Below are 20,005 nucleotides of genomic sequence, written 5' to 3'. Positions count from 1 at the left end.
AGCCCATAGCCTGAGACTGGGAGGATCGACGAGAACACTACCTGTGCCCCCAGACCCTTAAGCCCCGCTCCCAAATCCCTGTAGCGCCTCATGACCTGGCTGGGAGTGCTCCGAGCAGTGTCATTGGTGCCCACATGAATAAGGAGCATGGGATAGTGGTCTGTGGGTTTAAGGAGCTTTGGGATCCTCTCCGTAATGTCCCGGATGCGGGCCCCCGGGAAGCAGCAGACTTGCCGGGCTAAGGGGTCGGGGTGGCAGATTGGCCCCTCAGTCCCCCTCAGAACTTAGTGTTCATCAGATGAGAAATGATGACCCAGTACAAAGTAGTAACTATTATACTGAATGGTCCCGAGTATGCATGCTGGCAAAAGCATTTGCCATACTCTGATGGTAAAAACACAGTGTGTTAAGTGGCATTTAATCAGTTCTTAGAAAAGAGCCCTGGTCATAGTATCTCCCAGGAAAGGTACTAGCTTTTGGTTGCCAGTTAGCTAACTATTTTTTCTTCACCACCAGACAGCTCCCTCTAAATGCCTTGGGAATGACGATGTTTGGTGGCTACTGCCAGCTATAACATATTTAGTTGTTAACATATAATTGCATTACTGCAGCTTCTAATAGAAAATGGTGTTGGGTAGACATCTGCGTTGGCCTCTGGCCCAAAGATATAGAGTCAAACTATTAAGTTGGAAGTTACATAGTAAATACATAAGAAAGAAATACATTTAAAGTGGCTATCCTGCTGCCCAGTGAACGTGGTAATTATCTGAACGAAAAATCTATCAAGGGTCTCCTTAAAATATCCACTATATTTTGTCCAAATGAAGGTAATTCACACAGGCAATTGTAGGCCAGCTTGACATCTTTATAGAGCTCACCACAGTACAGTTGGGCTTTGCAGAGCATTTTGTCAGCAGTGTAAGAATCCAATGAACAGATCACCAGCCGGGGGCCCAACCAGCCTCAGTTCAGCTCCTACCTCTGTTTACTGAGCTAATTTGCAATATGGAGCAAATCATGTAACTGCTCCATGCCTCAGTTTATGCACCTATAAAATGGGAATAACACTGATAATAATAGACCAACTGCTTTCAAGTATATTTGGATCCTTGGATGATAGATCAACAAGTGGCAAATAGTATTGTCCTGAGCAGAAAGGTGGTTTATACTTTCCCCTTTTCCACTGTGCAAAGATTGCAGTAGAAACACAAGTGATGGGATGAAATGATTGCCAAAAGATTTTAGGCTGAATTCCCAGTAAAGGTCACTCTTTGTGAGATCAGACTGTGAAGTCATCTCTCAGGCAAAGCAGTAAAAAAACCCAAAACCCTGGGACAGAGCTTTATCAAGTATAAATCAGTGTAGTTAGAGAAAAGCCAGATTATAGCAGCTGAGGATCTCACTCCTTTATCAGCTGAAATAATTAAAACAAGGCTGCACAAAATACCTGGCAGTGTGTAGTCAGGGAGAGTTTTGGCCTGTAGGAACTCTCTCACTTTTATTAATCAAAGACACTTTGGCAAATGCATCCTCTTTTCCTAAGTGGGGTGGGTTTGAATGTGGAGTGAGGGTTTGTAATGTCTCTGAGAAGTCACTTCTTGTGTTGTTTCCCAATATGAGACAATATGGAACTGCAGGGAATGAGTCTCATTATGTCATTTAGTCCTTATCTCTGAAGAGTTCTGCCTGTTTTCAATGTTTATTCAGGAAATGACTTGCTTTTTGATTGCTAATTAGATTTTGAAGCTGGCTGGGTGATTCAGCACGCTTCCACATTCAGGCTCCTGCAATCTCCATTAGAAGACAAGCAATCTAAATTTTGCTGGTTTGCCCCTGGCATGAGCCATTTGCTTTGTGCTGCCATTTGGTGTTGGAAAGGGGCAAGGATGCAATATTTTCAGAGATCTCCTTGGCCACGATAGCAAAACCATATGTAGGAATTCCTTGTCTTAACCTGTGGTTGGCAATCTGGGCCCTCGCCAGCTGGTATCAGTAAAACATTTTTGGTATGATTACAAAGACTCAAGCTAAGAGGAAAATGTGGGAGCCAGAGTAAAAACAATAAATAAATATATTTAAAGATACTGAGTTTTGACAGCATTTAAAACAGAGCATGGTTATCATTCTTTCCAATAGTTCTCATCATATTAGCTGTAGCATACCATGTGTGCTACTGTCAGTGCCTAGGGTCTGGGACAGACCTTGCATAAACTGGTTTGACCCAAATCAGTTAAGTCTGATACTACGTTCAACCAGGTTTATCTTAAGCCAGTTTCAGCCAGTTTCAGCTTGGTTTCTGTGCACTGAACATCTGTTCTGTTACAGACTTAAACCAGTTTCTGATCACTTAAACTGGTTTATGTGCAATGTCTGTCCCTAGCACAGAAGGTTTCAGCACCAGAAAAATCAGGGTTGAACTGGAAAGTGGAATTCAGCCATGACTAGCTGCTTCTGCTTTGTTTTTTAACTGTCCTCTAGCCAATACTGTATCATTGCATACTGGCATACTTAAGGCAGGGGGGAACAGGGAGATTCCTTTAAACACTTACTTAGTGGCACTACCTTAAACGCTTTATGGAGTCGAAGAGTTTAATTAAATGAAATGCAGTTTAAGTAAAGCCCTTTCTTCTTCAGCACATGTGTAAACTTGCCTGTTTCATTTCTCGTGTTTCCATGAGGTTTTGTTTTTCCCCCACATTTCCTGAAGAGAGTCTCACTTCATCTCCCTTTTATTTTCGAGGCCACGGGTTAGAACAATGTGCTTGCGCGTACATGTTTCAGACAAGCTGGGAAACTAGGTCATGCTAGCAGGCTTCCAGCTTGCGCGATGGTTGAGGACACAATACCTCATGTGTTTCTACACTCCTCTCGGGCTGGTCTAAGGCATAAGTCTTTTGTTGCCCCTTGGTCTTGTTCACACATGGCCATTCGTGTGGGCATCTAATCTCCTGTGGGACTGGAATCAGAAGCTGGAGACAGGTGGAGAGTGCACTGCCCATTTCCCTCCCCCAGTAGCTGTAGGTTTTGCCCAACTTACTCAAAGTATCATTGACCTCCCAACTTTTCCACATAGACCTCTAGCCGTGGGGACCAGATCTGGCCCTGTGGTGGAATCATGGGTTTTCATCTGGAGCCTGACCTGGGTACATTTTCTTGTTAGTATATGCAGCCTCCAAAACAGCAAAATCACACAGTTTAGTGATACCAGCCGTGGTAGGCAAAAATCAGTTTTCTTCTTCTTTCCCCTGCCTTCCTCATAATAGGTTACTGCAGGGCAGCAATCCAAAAAAGCGAGCAGACATAAAATGAGACCGTGATAGTAAGTATTATTCTTAGATTCATTAGAAAAGGATCATCTCTCAGATAGCATTTCAAAGTGGTGTTAATGGTTTACGCAGCGGAATGGAGTAGTCGTCATACAGTTAAAAACAACACTAGTATTCAACAAAGTATTTGCTGTTATGAATTTTCACCTAAGCATTCAGGTTTGGTCTGGATTTGATTGCAGTTGCAAGGTCCACATCCTTTTCCTTTGAAAACTGGATAAGGGTTTTAAAAACTGGAATAGCTAGTGAACAAAGCACAGTGGTCCTATTCAATCCTGTATTCTGCTGGAGTTGCACCAATAGCAGCTGAAGTAATGCAGCAGAGGCCATTTATATTGAAGAGCACTCTGGGAAATTGAGAAGTGGGGAGATAGCATTATATAGTGTGCACAACAAGAAAAAGCTGTAACTAACCTGTGTCAATGTGCATGTGTTTTTGTACCCTCTACTATGTGAAAGGTGTGTGTGAATACTATATATTGACCATTCACATCTGTCACAGGGGGGCTATAAAGCTGAAATGCTATTACCGCTAATGGAGATTGCACTTCAGCTAATGTGGTGGATTGCAGAGCTAGAGGGCCGGTGGTCATGGGTTCTGATTGTGCATGGTGTTTTAGATGCTAATCTTCTTGGCTTCTTGTAGTGGGGTCAAAGTGTTGTTGCAGTTGCTGTGGTCTAGGGATTATGCAAGAAGCAAGGCTTCTTTGGTCATAGCTTTTATTGGATAAACTCTGTAGTTGGGAGAGATGTTAAAGAGGTTCTGTTTCTTGGGTCTCTTGAGCGTACTTTAACAAACTACTTCTTGTCCTTGCAGTGATAGGACATTGATAGTTCTCTCGTCCCCTCTCTTTACTGTAGCAAGTTATGGTGTTTTTGATATTTCTGGCCATATGCCCTGTAGTTGTGTGCGAGTACCAGTTCCAAAGATTTTAAGAGCAGGGTGAACCAGAAACTGGACTGGGATAGCTTAGATCAGGGCTGACCAACAGTGACATGGGCACATTGTATGGGCTACATGCTGCCTGGGCAGTGCCCCCCAGAAATTCCCTTCTCCCCACCCCACAGGCTGTACTGGTAACACATGGCTCCCCGTGTCCCTCCATCCCCCACATAAGCAGCACCAGCAGCATGCTGGTCATCCCTGCTGCACAGCAGTGGGAGAGGTGGCTGCAAGGACCCATAGGCAACATGTTAACCACTCATGGGCTCCAGTTGGACAGCCCTGGTTTAGACAGGGGTGATGCTGCCTTGAGCCGGGGGCTGAACTAGAAGACCTCCTTAAGGTCCGTTTCAGCCCTACTTTGATGACTCTGTGGCTTGTCTAATCAATGATATTACCAAACAAACCTAGCCACACATATTAAAGTTATTGAGGGCCTTTTCTCCCTCTGTGTTGAGTCTTTGAACATCAGACTTTGGCAAGAATAGGAACTTCCCATTTTCCCTATGTGTTGTAGTAACACTGAGAGCCTATCAGACTACATAGCATGGACTGGTGTATTCCCATTGACTACAAAGGCAAGACATAGCATTGTCACTGAGCATGAGAAAGGCTTGCAGAATTCAGCCTATCGTGGTAATCTGAGGTCTGTCTGTGGGATCCTTGTTTCATAGTTGGTTGGGTCAGAAGGGACCTGAGCAGATCATCAAGTCCAACCCCCTGCCATGGCAGGAAAGCGTACTGGGGTCAAACGACGCCAGCAAGGTGTTCGTCTAACCTCCTCTTAAAGACCCCCAGGGTAGGAGCCAGCACCACTTCTCTTGGAAGCTGGTTCCAGATCCTAGCCGCCCTGACAGGGAAGTAGCCTCCTGATGTCTAGTCTGAATCTCCCCTCGGCCAGGTTGTGACCGTTATTTCTTGTCACTCCTGGTAGTGCTCGGGGGAACAGGGACTCCCCCATTTCCTGCTGGTCCCCCTGACTAGTTTATAAATGACCACTAGATCCCCCCTCAGCCTTCTCTTGTGGAGGCTGAACAGGTTCAGGCCCCATAGCCTCTCCTCATAGGGCCTGCCTTGCTGTCCCCGGATCATGCAAGTGGCCCTCCTCTGGACCCTCTCCATGCCGGCCACATCCCTCCTGAAGTGCGACGCCTAGAACTGGACGCAGTACTCCACCTGCAGCCTGACCAGTGTCACATGGAGGGGGAGGATCACCTCCTTGGACCTGCTTGAGATGCATCTGTGGATGCATGACAAGGTGTGGTTGGCCTTCCCAACCGCGTCCCCACACTGTCGGCCCATGTTCATTTTGGCATCAATAATGACTCCAAGATCCTTTTCTGCCTCTGCACTGATGAGAAGGGAGTTCCCCAACCTGTAGGTATGCTGCTGGGTCTTCCCCCCCCAGTGCAGCACCTTGCACTTGTCAGTGTTGAAACCCATCCTGTTCTCATCCGCCCACCCCTGTAACCTGTCTAGGTCTGATTGCAGCCTATTCCTCCCTTCTAGCGTGCCCACTTCCCCCCACATCTTAGTGTCATCTGTGAATTTGAACAAGGTGCTTCTCACCCCCTCGTCCAAGTCGCTGATGAAGATGTTGAACAGTGCGGGCCTGAGGACCGAGCCCTGGGGGACCCCACTGCCCACATCCCTCCAGGTCGAAAATGACCCATCCACCACCACTCTCTGGGTGTGGCCCTCCAGCCAGCTAGCAACCCATCTGACTGTGTAGGTGTTGACACTACAGTCTCCTAGTTTTTTAATGAGAATGGGGTGAGAGACAGTGTCAAAGGACTTCCTGAAGTCCAAAAAGACTACGTCCACTGCTACACTTGCGTCTAATGATTTTGTGACCTGGTCACAGAAGGCCACCAGGTTGGTCTGACAGGACCTGCCTCTCATGAACCTATGTTGGTTGCCCCTAAGCATAATCTCCCCTGCTGGCCCCTTGCGGACATGCACCAGGATAATTCTCTCAAAAAGCTTACCCAGGACCAAGGTAAGACTAACTGGCCTATAGTTCCCTGGGTCCTCCTTCCTTCCTTTTTTGAAAATGGGAACCACATTGGCACTTTTCCAGTCCTCTGGCACCACACCAGAGCACCACGAGTGCTCGTAAAGCCGTGCCAGGGGTCCTGCAATGACCTCTGCTAATTCCCTCAGCACTCTGGGGTGGAGATTGTCAGGACCAGCTGATTTAAATATGTCCAGTCCCTCCAGCAGTTCCCTGACTAGATCCTCTCTGACCCTGGGCCTGGGTACACCTCCCCTGGGGCCTGAGGGGGTCCCAGTGGTGGGGGGGGTGACTCAGTCCCTGCTCAGGAAAACGGAGGCAAATAAATTGTGTGTGTGGATGCACACGTGTGTTTCAAACTGTTCAAAAGTATTTATGCATGTGAAAATTTTCTTTGGAAAAAAAGGGGAAAAAAACCTAACAAAGATGTTTGCTTTGATACTGAAGCCAAACCCCCATCTACAGGCACCATAAACACAATTATGAAAGTCAGTTATTCATATGCTGAGTTAAATTTTTAACTGACAGCAGATGAGCTGTGTAAATACATCTGTTAATAGTACAAGGTCCTTGCCTTATGCAAACTGATCAACAAACAAAGGGGCTGGGTCATTGCTACATTACTCCTGTCTATGTTAAATCAACAGTGTTGAATCAGGCCAAGGAGTGGACTGGATGGAAATTGTGATTGCATTTTATATGCTGTAAAACAGATGTCTGCTTTAGCATCAGACTCTTAACACTTCCATATACATTACCTGCAAAATACGACCCGGTAGCTGTTAGAAGTGTATGTGGGGGGGCCTAAAACACAACTGCCTGAAGCGCATTTTTATTATTTAAAACTACTTTTGCAATCGGCAGGTGATTGAATTATGCCTGATCCCTTAAAGTGGCTTTCAGTAACCCGTGTCACTCTGGGTACAGCCAATCAGAACTAGGCTTCCTTTGGGTTTACAAACTAATGCCATACGCCGCTGGTAGCTGTTTCAATTCATTCAGACCCACAGGAAGTTTATGTTTGCTGCCACAAAGCCCCAGAGAGTGCAAAGCTGCTACCCACAGGGCCACCATTCCCAACCTGCTTCAATTAAAAATGTGATGTTAGCGCAGCTACTATACGACTGAGTCCAATTTCGTTCCAACATGGAATTTTTTTTTGGAGGAAATTTGAAATAACAGACTAGAATAAAACCCTGGTATTTTGTCATCTTCCCAAGTCTCACAAAAAGTATACCCACACACAAACTTGTGTTAAGAAAGCAACAATTTACATTCCCTCTCTCTGGAAAGTAAGGTCATGGGCTGCTTTTCTTAAATACAAGTGGAAGTGCTGCAAGCTCACGTCAAATCAAAATAAAAGCACTGGACAATTTTCCCTGCCTCGTAACTTTTCTTACAAGATGAAAATCTAATGTTTTGTCGAAGTCGGGGAGTTGGTGGTGTTAACCTGAAACAGAGTGAAGTGTGCAGTAGTCTTCTCAGAGAAACAGAGGCAGCCCTATCCCATAGGACTTTGAATAGTGCATGGCACGACACACTAGAAACTGTACCAGAGGAACCTGCCCTGCCCTGGGAAATGATGGGCAGATCCAACAGATCTTTTCCTGAAAAATTTAGTGTGCAATAGATTTAGTAGGGGGGAAATTTCCATTGCAAATCAGCTCTGTTCAATTCAAACAAAGAGCCCAGATTTGAAACACTTCCAAGGGTCTCAAATGCACAGATCAGAGCTGGAGGCATTGCAAGAGAGCAAGGTCTGTCAGGAGAGCTCTGGTACCTCTTATCTCCATTCAAATCACAAGCAGCAAATGCTCAGACAAATAGAGGAGAGGTGTTATCAGGGATTTTTCAAGCTCTGGGTGAAGTTTTGACTCAGGCCTTAATTGCACCTCCTTGCCAATCTTTAGTGTGTATTTTTTTAATTCCTGTCCATCAGTAACAAAGGGGCCAAATGAAGTCTTTCCACTCAGTGACTGCTGTGATCTAAAGTTGACCAAGGATTCATCCATGACTCTTTGGCTTCTTTCTAAGGCACTCAGGAAGTCTCCTGTACAAATGCTAGCCACAATCAAGACTGCTTCGCTTCTAAGACCACAGGTATTCAGTCAATACAGCCATTAGCCCTTATGATGTAGAGTGGTATTAACTCATATGGAAAAATGGTGTTTCCGTGCATTTTATCAAACGTTGTGTCTGCCCTTGAGGGGCATGGAGGCACCACGATTCCAGTTGTTGTTGCTCATCCTATAAAAAAATAAAATAAAGCAAGTGGGTTAGGACCAGACTCTCTCCTGGTATAACTGATGCTCCTCCAAGAATCCAGCTCAAACAAATGCTTCCTTCTTCTAAGTGTCTTATATGCTTGTATGCCCTGAGTTATCACCAGCCCTGCCGCAGACCAGGGGCTCTGTCAAATACCGAGGATTTCTCTGTCATTAAAAAAAAAAATGTCTCCCATCTCTTTTCTTCTAGAATCCATGGATAACTGTCCCAGTAACTGCTATGGAAATGGAGACTGCGTGTCTGGGACCTGCCATTGCTTCCTTGGCTTTCTGGGCCCTGACTGTGGCCGAGGTAAGAATTCCTAATGGATTGAACCTGTTGTTTCCTCTGGGTAAAATGGTTCAGGACATTTTGGATGCGCCCATTTGTGGCATTGTTCTTCTTCGTAAGGAAACCTGCCCTAGATGGGATGCTACAGTAGAGTGGGAATGGACTGGGATGGAGGGTCGGTTTATTTATTACTTGCCATGCTTCTTGCAACCTTGGTGACACAAGCCCCTGAGTGGCATGTGAGTCGACAATGGGAATAATGGCTCATCAGGAGCTTTCTCTTTGTGAGCCAGTTGAGAAAAGGTGGCTTAGAAAAGTTGTGCTATTGTTTCTCCAACAGGCCACTCTATCCATGTGTTAGTAGAACTTCATAATGATGCTTTGTCCTCTGGCATTAAAGGAGACCTCAAGGACCCTTTTCCTTGTGTAAAGCTTCATGGGGCTGCACAGCTTATAGGTGATATCTAGTGACCCAAAGAGAGAGGGGCTTGAATTAATGCACCCCACGGCACCACATGGCACTAAAAATGTGAGTCCACATATAGGCTCACCGGTGCTGGAGAGGAATATTGGCAAGCAAAAAATTCAGTTCACTGCCCAAACCAGAAAAATAGGAGGAAAATTATATCTGGTTGAATTCCAGTGGGGGAAAAAAAATCAGGTTTTTTCTGGTAAAATTAAAATATATTTTTTTAGCATGAACATAATGTTTTGTTTAACACATATTGTTCACACATCGTTTTAACCTTTTTGAACATTTTTTTGTTCAACTGAAGTCAGTGCTGCTCTGAATTCAAAAACCAAATGTTTCACATCCAAAATGTGAAAAGGAAAAATGTAAGTTCCTCTTAAATGGATTTCAACATAATTTGTTTTTAAACTGAAATCATTTGATGGATTATATGCCAATTCTCCAAACATTTCTGTGGACCCAAATTACATTTTTTTCAGTGGAAAAAATACTTCAACCAAAGATTTTTGCCCAGTTCTACTGCCCACACAAGAACCTCACTGCTGCTCCTCTTTGGATCAGCAGGCCATCATATCACTCCTTGTCCTAAAGGCAGTCTAGGGTCACTCCCAAAAGAGGTAGGACTGAATCAATCTCATGCACAAGCTGAGCTTGGGTCCCTGTGTGTGAAGCTTCTGCTTGCAGCATCTCAGCACAATGAAGAATGGGGAGGGAGGAAGAAAACCAAGGATCATCTCTATTCTGTCTCCCCGCCCACACCCCACACCCACAGTATTCTCCCCACAGTATTCTCCGCTGGGGAGATGTGGCCCACGGGAGGTAGTTTTCAGAGTTCACAGCCCAGCAAGATGAAAGAGCAGTTCACACCTCATGGATTTTTTTTTTCCCTGTGCTGCCTAGAGATTTAGGCAGACATCACTCTATAAATTATACTGTTTTGTTTCCTTTCCAACTTCTTGCCCTAAACCTGAAGGGCTGCATACATACCTGGAGTTTCCGTGCCTTTCATCTGGCATTCTCAAAGTTTCTATCTGCCGATGAGCTTAGACGGATGGACAGCTCGGTTCCCCGGGCTGATCTGAGTCTTTCTTCTGTCAGAAAATGTTGTGGATAAAATGAGGTGGATCCCCATAATACTGTCTGCATGTGCGTGAACAGATATGTGTTTTTAGTTTGAGCTTCAGCTGCTGCTGCTTTCTGACGTATGTGTTAAGCAGAGCATCTTGCTCTGGATATGGCATACCAACCCTTCACAACCTGCATTGGCTACCTGCGGGTTTTAAGCTGCAATTTTTAAAGTGTTGATTTTGACCTGCAAAGCCCTCAAAAGTTAGGGACTTTCCTACCTGAGAGATCACCTCTCTAGATGCATGTAGTACGGGTGCTGGGCAGAGAGGCAAAGGTGTTTACAGAACCGCGCAAAGGTGTTTACAGCACCGCTGGGACCAGCAAGTCATTATTAACTGGGCAGTTCTTCTCAGTCGCATAAGAAAGACCAGGCCACTGGGTTTAGACTGTTGAACCAGAAAACCGAATGGTCCTTAGGGCTGCCTGGGACATGGGAGAGGAGCCAAAGAATTCGAGAAGTCCCTTTTGCCCCTGTAACCCTGATATGTTGCAATTACCATTGCCTCAATCTTCTCGGCAGCATTTTTCAGGCGGCCCCAGAGGTGTTCTTACAAGGGGCTGATCTCATACTGAGTCATCAACAGTCTTCTCAGGACACATGCAAATCCTTCTCAGCACCTATACACTCCTCCTAATTAAAGGAGATTATTCTTTCTCCCCACTGAAGACATTTGTGGGCTCTGCCTTCTCTTGGTACTTTGAAAGAGCAGGGTCCATTACAGAGCACTGTACAATTTTAGACAGGCAGATGAAAACCTTTCACTTAGGCCAACTGGGAATATCAATTCCAGAGGTGTTTTTCCTGTGAGCAGTGCTTCCTGTCCAGGTCCTCCAACTCAGGATATGCATAGTATTGTGCACACAGGTATCTCTTTGCAAATGATGCACAAGAAACCCTTAAAGAAGGGTGATAGGAGACCTGGTAGCAGCTGACCGCTACATCAGGGGAGTACGTCAAGGGCTCGGTGAACAGCTGTTCACCAGGGCACCCTGGGGAAGACCAGGAGTAATGGCCACAAACTCCTGGAAGATCAATTCAGGCTCAACATTAGGAAAAACTTCTTCACAGTCAGGATGTTCAGACTGTGGAATCAGCTCCCTCCAGAGGTGGTGCAATCGCATACTCTGGAAATCATGAGGAGGAGACTGGACGGTCACCTCGCTGGGGTCCCCTGACCCCCAGTTGTCTTTCCTGCTTAGTGCAGGGGGCTTGACCCAATGATCTTCCGAGGTCCCTTCTGGCCTTACAATGTATGAATCTATGAATCTATGAAATAGGCAATGGTAGTAACTTCTGGTATTGAACCAGTATGGTCATGGTGCACAAATGGGCCAGTCTATCATGAGTCATGAAAACAACGCTGGAGAAGGGGCAGAACTGAGAGGGAGGGCTCCTTTAACCACTATGGATATCACTCCTGACATGAACTCCAGGTCAGGGATCACTTGAAATAGGTGTGTTGTATCTAGGATATGTCCAATGCAGATGGTTTCCCAAATTACACAAGATAAAGTGTCTTTTATGAAGATATTTATAATATGCCATAGTGAGTGGCACTGCTTATACAGCTGCTCTTAGCTAGGCTGGTGTGGGGGATGTGGGCAGAAGAAATCTGGGTTGAATACCTGTCCTTGGAAATGAGTTTCAATGGAGCTAAAAAATGGAAAAATGCAGCAGAGTGACACAGAGTGTGGAGCTGAAGTGAACACGTTTTTAGGAAGTATTTGATGAGAGAGAACATCTTATTTTTAATTAAATGGGGTGACAAAGGGTGGTTGCCCCTGAAGATTCATGGTAAGGCAGAGGAAGGAGGTTTAGAATATGTGAGCAAAGACATGGACAGATTTATATATAGACAGAAGGTGGGGGAAGTTAAATGAATGTTTTGAAAAAAACAGGAAGAAGTTTAAATTGTATTTAAGGGTGGCAGGGAGAAGTGATGCAGCGGATGCCCGTTAAAGAGGATGGGGGAAGTGAATTGAAGCTTGAGAATACTCTGACTGCAGCAGTCTGAACCCTCCTGAGCAAAGAACTTGAAGGCCATAAAACTAGAAATTACAAGAGCAAAAATGGTGAATGATTTATGCATTGCTAAGGTTTGCAGGCAGAGACAGGGTCAAGGAAAATACAAAGTCTGGCGGCAATCCAAAGATAGTGATAGGCAGATCTGAAGCCAGTGACAGTAGAGAAGAAGCAAAAAATTTCAAGGTTCTGGAGGACTCCAGTATTTCTGATCTTGGGAATAAATGAAAAGTCTGAATCTAAACAATCATAAGATGCATCCGAGACATCGGAAAAGGCAGCATTTTAAGCCAAAAGCATTATTTCACACTTTGCTTTAAGCATTTATTTGTAGAAACGTATCATATAGCCAGGAGCCAAGCAAAGCAAGGTAGAGAAATGTGAGATCACACATAATCAGAGAGGGAACCGAAGCCCGTGACAGTGGGTGTTAGCCATATCAAAATGCTGGATTTACTTAGGAATCTGTAGTGGAAGAGTATGTATGGAAAACGCGGTAGGTCCCTCAAGCATAGGAGCCTTGAGCAGTCCCTGGTGTGATGAACAAATGGGGTACATTTATGCTCTAATGTTGTTTCTGTCCATTTGTAGCATCTTGTCCAGTCCTGTGCAGTGGGAATGGACAGTACATGAAGGGGAGGTGCCTGTGCCACAGTGGCTGGAAAGGGGCAGAATGTGACGTTCCAACTAACCAGTGCATAGATGTCTCCTGCAATAACCATGGCACGTGCATCATGGGGACCTGTATCTGCAACCCAGGATATAAAGGCGAGAGCTGTGAAGAAGGTATTTACAAGATACATTCAATTAGCCTTTTGCTTTGATTGTCGTTGTCTAATTATGTATACCGAGGCAGCGCTGAATAGTACTAGCACTTAGACACCACAGTAATAGGTACTTTAGAAATACAGTGGATGGATGGAACATGAAAATGATATGTTGTAATAACTTGTAATTATCTATCATATGTGTGCAATAATTGGGTGAAAAGCCATCAAGCGATTCAGACAGACAGATCCGGTTGAAGGGTCAGAACATCTAATCATATGTTCAGATCTTCTTATTAAAGCATCATTTCCATTTACACATCTCAACGTATAATTACTTTTACAGGGGTTTTTTGGTTTTTTCCCTTGGAGCAAATGCTATGCCAAGCGATTACAATTGCTTACATATACAGAATGGTAGAATGTGTGAAAAAGGACCCACTTGCTTTTCAAGTTTAAAAGCTTAGACACATACAGGACTTGAATTAAATTCAACTTCAGAATGAGATATCATATTAAGGAATCTGTCAGAGATTTCTTCAAATTCCTATTACCCCTGGAGCATTTTTCATGTCATTTATTTGTGTGGCTTATAATGAGGATGCCAATAAAGCCCTTATCTTTAGGGTGTCACCATGTCGACATCATGAGACACAACAAGATAAGCCTGTCTGATGCCCAGTGTGTCACTACTATTGAATGCGATTGTTCTCAACAAAAAACTGGGTAGTTGTCTCCATATTTGCAAATTACCTCTCAATCAACCACTTACAAGAATATCTCCTAAAGAGCCTGATTTTGATTGGTATTGAGGACCAATCTTTCCTGTTACGACTTTGTTTGAAATAACAAGTATTTGGCACTTCTGAAAGTGCTGTTCAATAGAAAATTCCAAAAAAAACGTTAATTCTGGGTTTCATTAATCTTTCCACAAATGCCTATATGAAAGCTATGCAATGCCTGCTTTGTTTCTCACCGCTGCATAGGAGTGGAGTTGACTTCGACTTACGGTCAGTTGGAAGGCAGGACAAATTTGCACCTTACAGGCTAACTAAATTAGATAGATAGATAGATAGATAGATAGATAGATAGATAGATAGATAGATAGATAGATAGATAGCATAAGCTTTTGGGAGCTGAAGCTCATTTAATCAGAAGCTATGAAAGCTCAGTTGTCACCATGAGGATGACATGAAGAATTTTCTCATGGTTATGTGCAGTGGCAATAAGTATACCCTGAACTGTATTCAGATGTCCATGTGAGATATGACTTCTTCATTGTATAAAGTACATCCAGGATTGAGTATCTGATGTTTGAATTTGTACGTAGGTGGTAGGAGTTCGACACAACGATAAGTAAATGTTGAAAGTCCATCCTGTGAAAAAACTAACCCCAGCTAAAGAATGGGAAAGGCTTGAAACCACAAAGATTTCTGTTATTGAAAAGATTTACAGTGTGGGCCCCTGTAACTCTTATGTATTAGAACATTTATTTTCTATTTATTCAAAAATAGCAACATGGAAACTATTTAACACAGAGCCAGATTCTGCCCTCAGCTAGACATGTGTGGGACTGTGTTGATGTCAGCAATGTCTAATGTATGCAACGCAGAGCATGATTTGGCCTTTTCCTAGTCTGAACTTCCTTTCACTGACCACATTTGATACAACAGAACAAACCCACTTCAGTTGTTTTATATTATCACTGTGCCAAGGACAGTATCACAGTCCCATTAGGTGGAAACTTGAAAAAGGAGTGAAGAACAAAGAGAATATGATTTTCTTGTGAGCTGTTTGGGGGTGGAGGAAGGGGGGTTCCTAGCATACATTTGTTTTTCATATGCAAGGCATAATTTGCATGAAGCCATGAGTGGGGAAAAATCAACCTAGAACTTATGCTGTGTTGGAAATATGCAGGATATGATTTTAAACCCAGTAAAAAAGTTGATTTATATTATTTTTTAAATTGTGTTTACTTTTTAATTTCTCTTCTAAGGACCATCTGGTATTGATTCCTTTTTTATTATTTCTCAGTTCCTATAGTGTAGCTTCAGTGCTTATTCCATGTTTATAATGGATTTCCATTCTAGTGTTTCTTTTTTCTTCCTCCCCACCCCCTAGCGTAGACGTTCCAGCAATGTTTATAAAACATCAGCTAACAATCCTATGTGGTTTTACTTTTCTCTTTTCTAAAGTTTATTGCCCCATATTTTATAAGGTGCAGACTGAGCCAGCAGGACATTAAAAGGAGGGGAGCAAATTTAAGCAATGAAAAATGAGAAGTTACTCTTTGGGTACTGAGTAAGTCTAATAACTTATATGACCAATGAAGCATAAAACATATTGGGGAAAGTATAGTATCTGCAACAGCATTGCTAGCTGCACGATTTATCTCACTGGCACAGGTTCTATAAAAGGTTTCAACTATAAATGGGGCACTTTCTAAAACAGGAATTAGACCATTTGGGACATTTTCCAAGCAGCAAACCAAATGTATGCAAAACTCTTTTTTTTTTTCTTTTTTTTTTAAATAAACTAGACCTTGTCGCCTCGTTCCTCGTTCCCATTTCACCCCAAGCTGAGCAGCTGAGGTTCTCAAGCAGAACTCTTCAAAATATGCCATTGTCTTTGAAAACCACCAAAGCAATTGCCAAAGAAGAAAGCAAAAGCCCCTAATCCTGTCCCAGGGTCCCTGCCATGCCAAAGAACGTCTAAAGATATGCGGCTAGTGAGGGCAAGATTAAAGTAGCCATTGTGCGTGACATCTTTTGAAAGGCCTCGTTTCAACATGAAAAATGGCCTTGGGATTATGATAAATGTGGTGCTCTGACACACGCATTCCCCTTCTATAATCTTCTGTGTTAGCGCTGAGGTAGCAGAGCGCCTGCCTCCTCTGATGGAGCCCCCTTTAAAACTCACCTTTTTTCCCCAATCGACTTTCTGAGAGGGATGATTAATTGCCTGGAGGTAGCCTTTTGTCAGATAGCCCGTGATCTTTGTTCTCTGCGTTCAAACCGTCTGCTGAGAACATAGGACTCCGGGAGTGTGTTGCTCAGTCCCTTCACACCCAGAGTAGGAACAGGGCCAGGGGCGTCCAGGGCTCATGCTAAAATTGGCACCCGCACTCCCCGCTCACTAATAGCAGAGGAGATTTATAGGTTTATCTTCTTCAGCATCTTAGGAGTCTCAAAGATTGTTCCAGCCATGAGCAGAGCTCCAGAAATCTGAAAAACAGAAAATACCCTGGGATAGTCGTTGCTGAGCCATTTCTTGTCGGAGTCACAAGGCTTTGTGAAGCCGAGGAATTACCAGCATGGCTTACCCGGGGTAGAGTGTTTCCTTTCAGGGTTTCTGGATCTGAACTAAATCTCATTACGCCTGGAGAAGAAGAAACAACATTGAACTTTCCAGCGTGTGTTGTGCCATGATCGGCTCAGCTGTCCTAGAGCCCCTAGTCAGACAACTCTGCTTTCCTAACCTGGCCTGACTGACACTTGGCATTGGTCCTCAAGGCCCTGCCACATGCCATTTCAAGAGCTAGGAGTAGCTTGGAAGGACTTTTACTTCCTCCTGCTTGCTGTCTGTACCTTTATTTATTTAAAAATAGATGCTCAGTTCCTGCACTGAGTTGTAACGTGGGGTGAGGGTTGTGTTGTTCCTGCTTTTCATTTGATAGATGAAGTGAAGAATGGCACTAGACCATGTAGACAGTGTCTTGTCTAAGCTAAGATGCTCTTTGGAGGCATACATAAGCCTCATGCAGTAGGATCCTCTTAGACACCCAAATGGCTCCTCTCTCATGCTTTTTAAGAAACTGCCCCTCTTAAATAGAAGCACTCAAGGAGATTAAAAACAAAATATTTTACTAAATAAAAATACAAGAACAGAACTACTCATAAGTTATATTTTTTATGCCCTCATTCAGCAAAGTGCATAAACCTTTGACTAAATTGAAGCACATATACAAATCATGTTAACATATATAGGAATTTAGAGTAGGCTTCAAATTAAGCACATGCTTTTTTGTACTTTGCTGAATCAGGGTCTTAATCTCTCTCTGAAAGTTTTGCTATTAGAAGACCACAGTAGCTTAAAATTTTACAACTTAGTGGCTGAGTAGGGATCAGCAACTTGGTGGCGTTGGTTAAACGCATTAGGCATTTCTGCCTGACAGAAATTATGCTAATTCGGTCTCAGCTGAGCAGCTGTTCCTGCCGTTCATTGTCACTGCCATTTAATTTAATTGATTTCTTGAGAGATGTCCCAGGTAAACTGGAAATTGTGTTCAGTAGAATGGGCTTTAATATTGTTTCCCTTTACCAGCGAGAGTTATTTAAAATGTCCTTTGAGTGTTTATGTGGCATCACACACATAGGCTGGTTCTGTTAATACCAGTATAAACACATTATCCATTTAGTAGCCCCTAAATATTAAGGACTGCATTTCTGGCACCTGTGGTTTTCAAGCATCAGTCATTAAGTACCTTAGAAACAAAGAGTGCCTGTCATATAGAAATGGCTCAGGATTTGGTTTAAAATTTGCGATTCTGACAGATAGGAGCATTGTAGGCCTGCATTATAATAAATTAGTAAAGCAAAAGTGATTTCAATGTGCAGGCTGACCTACCAGTCCCATCACAGATCTCACCTGCAGAGTGGAGGGCATATCTATGAGTTACTAGAATAGGATGCAGTGCTTTCTAGTCCCAACTCTGTCATGGTCTGAGCAAGTGGGTTATATGCTTTGTCTCAGCTTCCTCCTGAGTGTAATGCTGAGCTCCCAAATTTGCTGTAACTCTTGGAGATCCTTGAATAATTTATTAATAATAATAATAATGCAATATATAATATACTATGCTGAAATATGAAGTATTAATGAATCTCAGTTGATTGTCTCCAATTCATACTAGGTTCTGCACTGATTGAAGCGCCTCAGGTGTGAAGTATGTGTTCAGAGGGGCTGTCTTTGCATTCCTTGATCACATCATAGCTGAGCACATGCTGCTCTGCTCCCCTGTCGTACCTCACCATACTCTTGCAGCACAACTTATATACTAGGCCATTCCTAAACTTTATATCTGTATTTCTCTCCTCTGCCCCCCTCTGCTCCTCCTTATGCAGTGGACTGCATGGACCCCACCTGTTCTGGACGAGGCGTGTGCGTTCGGGGAGAATGTCACTGCTCTGTTGGCTGGGGAGGAACCAATTGTGAGACTCCAAGAGCTACCTGTTTGGACCAATGCTCCGGTCACGGGACCTTCCTGCCTGATACCGGGCTCTGCAGCTGTGACCCCAACTGGACTGGACATGATTGCTCAATCGGTAACTTTAGCAGTAGCTTTAAAGCAAGAATGCTTTCTAATATATTAGCACTTAGCTCTGCAAACATAGCACTGCCACTTGGCTTGGGTAAAGCATGCAGAGAACATGACTGGGAGCACAAATGCCATAGCCCAACCACATCATCCTATTTCTAGTGGTGATTTTATAGGAATGTGATAAATAGCCCCATTAAAGCCACCTAGGCTTACTATTGTTGATTATATTGCTATGAATTTAATTTATAGCTTGCATAATGCTACCTGTTTTAGTGTTAATTCCTGATGAAGCTCTGTAGCCTCCAATGGGCATGTTGGATTTTTATGAGATTACTAAGTATTCTTTAGCCGGTTGTAAAGCGAAAAGGAAAGACGACCATAAGGGATGGCAGTTGCACTTCAGGTGTGCTCCTCTCCTGCTGTTTGAATATAGTGTGCCCCCTGGCTGTGAATCAGATGGAAAAGTCTTACTATAAAAACAAAGCCAAGAAGCAAAAGGTCAGGTATGAAGGGACAGAACAGTCTCATAGATATTTGACCTTGCTGGGGTTAGTTGACCCCAGCACTCTTGATCTCACAAGGTCCCTTCCAGCCCTAAACTTCTGTGAATCTGTGTGAAAGGTGCAGACACCGACCTGGAAGATGAATATTTATATGGCATCTGCAGGTTTGCTGGGAAATTGGGAGCTCTTAAAATGCCCCCATTCCTCAACTAAACAGGAAGCTTGTTGAAAACCAGCAATGGGGATCTGAACTAGAGGTTATAATAGCCATACAGTTATCATCCTTCTGTCCTGAGGATAGCTAGTCTTCAAGTAACACCCTAGAAGTACTGTGAACCATTAGATACTCAGGAGCGAATGTTTGCTTGGCCTTTGTTCTTTGTTCACCAATAAGGAGCATAAGGAAAGCAGCTGCAAACCACATCTGTTGTAGCTTCTTTACCCTACACAGTTGTGGTTGAACCGCACCAGGATTCCCGAGTACCACAGTAATGTCGACCAGTTGAAACAACTCATAGGGAAGCAACAAAAACAATTAAGAGAACTGGAAGGATTGATGTGGCAGTAAAGCAGACAAATGAACAAGAATAGTTTTGGCTAACGAGATACTTGAATGTGCGCGGTGCAAAATCATGTTAACTGTCAATCAACATGTATTTCAAAATCACAAACTCCAAGGATGGAGAGGAGTTATCAAGTGAGGCCCAAGGGAATGATAACCAGGAATGATTTTTTCCAAAGTTAAACATCAAAAAACGGTAAAAATGACTAGATAGAAGAATAGCATCTAAAGAGCGCAGGTGGAAGCCCCCTCCCTTGACACACAAAAACAAGACTGAGTGAGATTCTTGTGACCATGGCATAGGGGACAGCCTCAGATTGGCAAGAAGACAGATATGATATTGTTTCCAGCTTCACCATTTTTGGTTCCATGCACTGCAGTGTTCTCTAAGACC

The 20,005-nt window shown here is 43.6% G+C and overlaps 1 protein-coding gene across 1 annotated transcript in view; it reads left to right on the top strand.

Annotated features, from left to right (window-relative positions):
* TENM4 (teneurin transmembrane protein 4) overlaps positions 1 to 20,005 on the top strand; it is a 520,289-nt gene that overhangs the window by 344,673 nt on the left and 155,611 nt on the right. The window contains 3 exon segments of the mRNA XM_025202552.1: positions 8,759 to 8,860; positions 13,054 to 13,248; positions 18,350 to 18,550. Of these exon segments, the coding sequence (XP_025058337.1) occupies positions 8,759 to 8,860; positions 13,054 to 13,248; positions 18,350 to 18,550 (498 nt within the window).

The sequence above is a fragment of the Alligator sinensis genome, unplaced genomic scaffold, assembly GCF_000455745.1.
Source record: "Alligator sinensis unplaced genomic scaffold, ASM45574v1 scaffold1089_1, whole genome shotgun sequence".
Classification (NCBI taxonomy): domain Eukaryota; kingdom Metazoa; phylum Chordata; order Crocodylia; family Alligatoridae; genus Alligator; species Alligator sinensis.
This window is presented reverse-complemented; position numbering and strand designations above follow the sequence as displayed.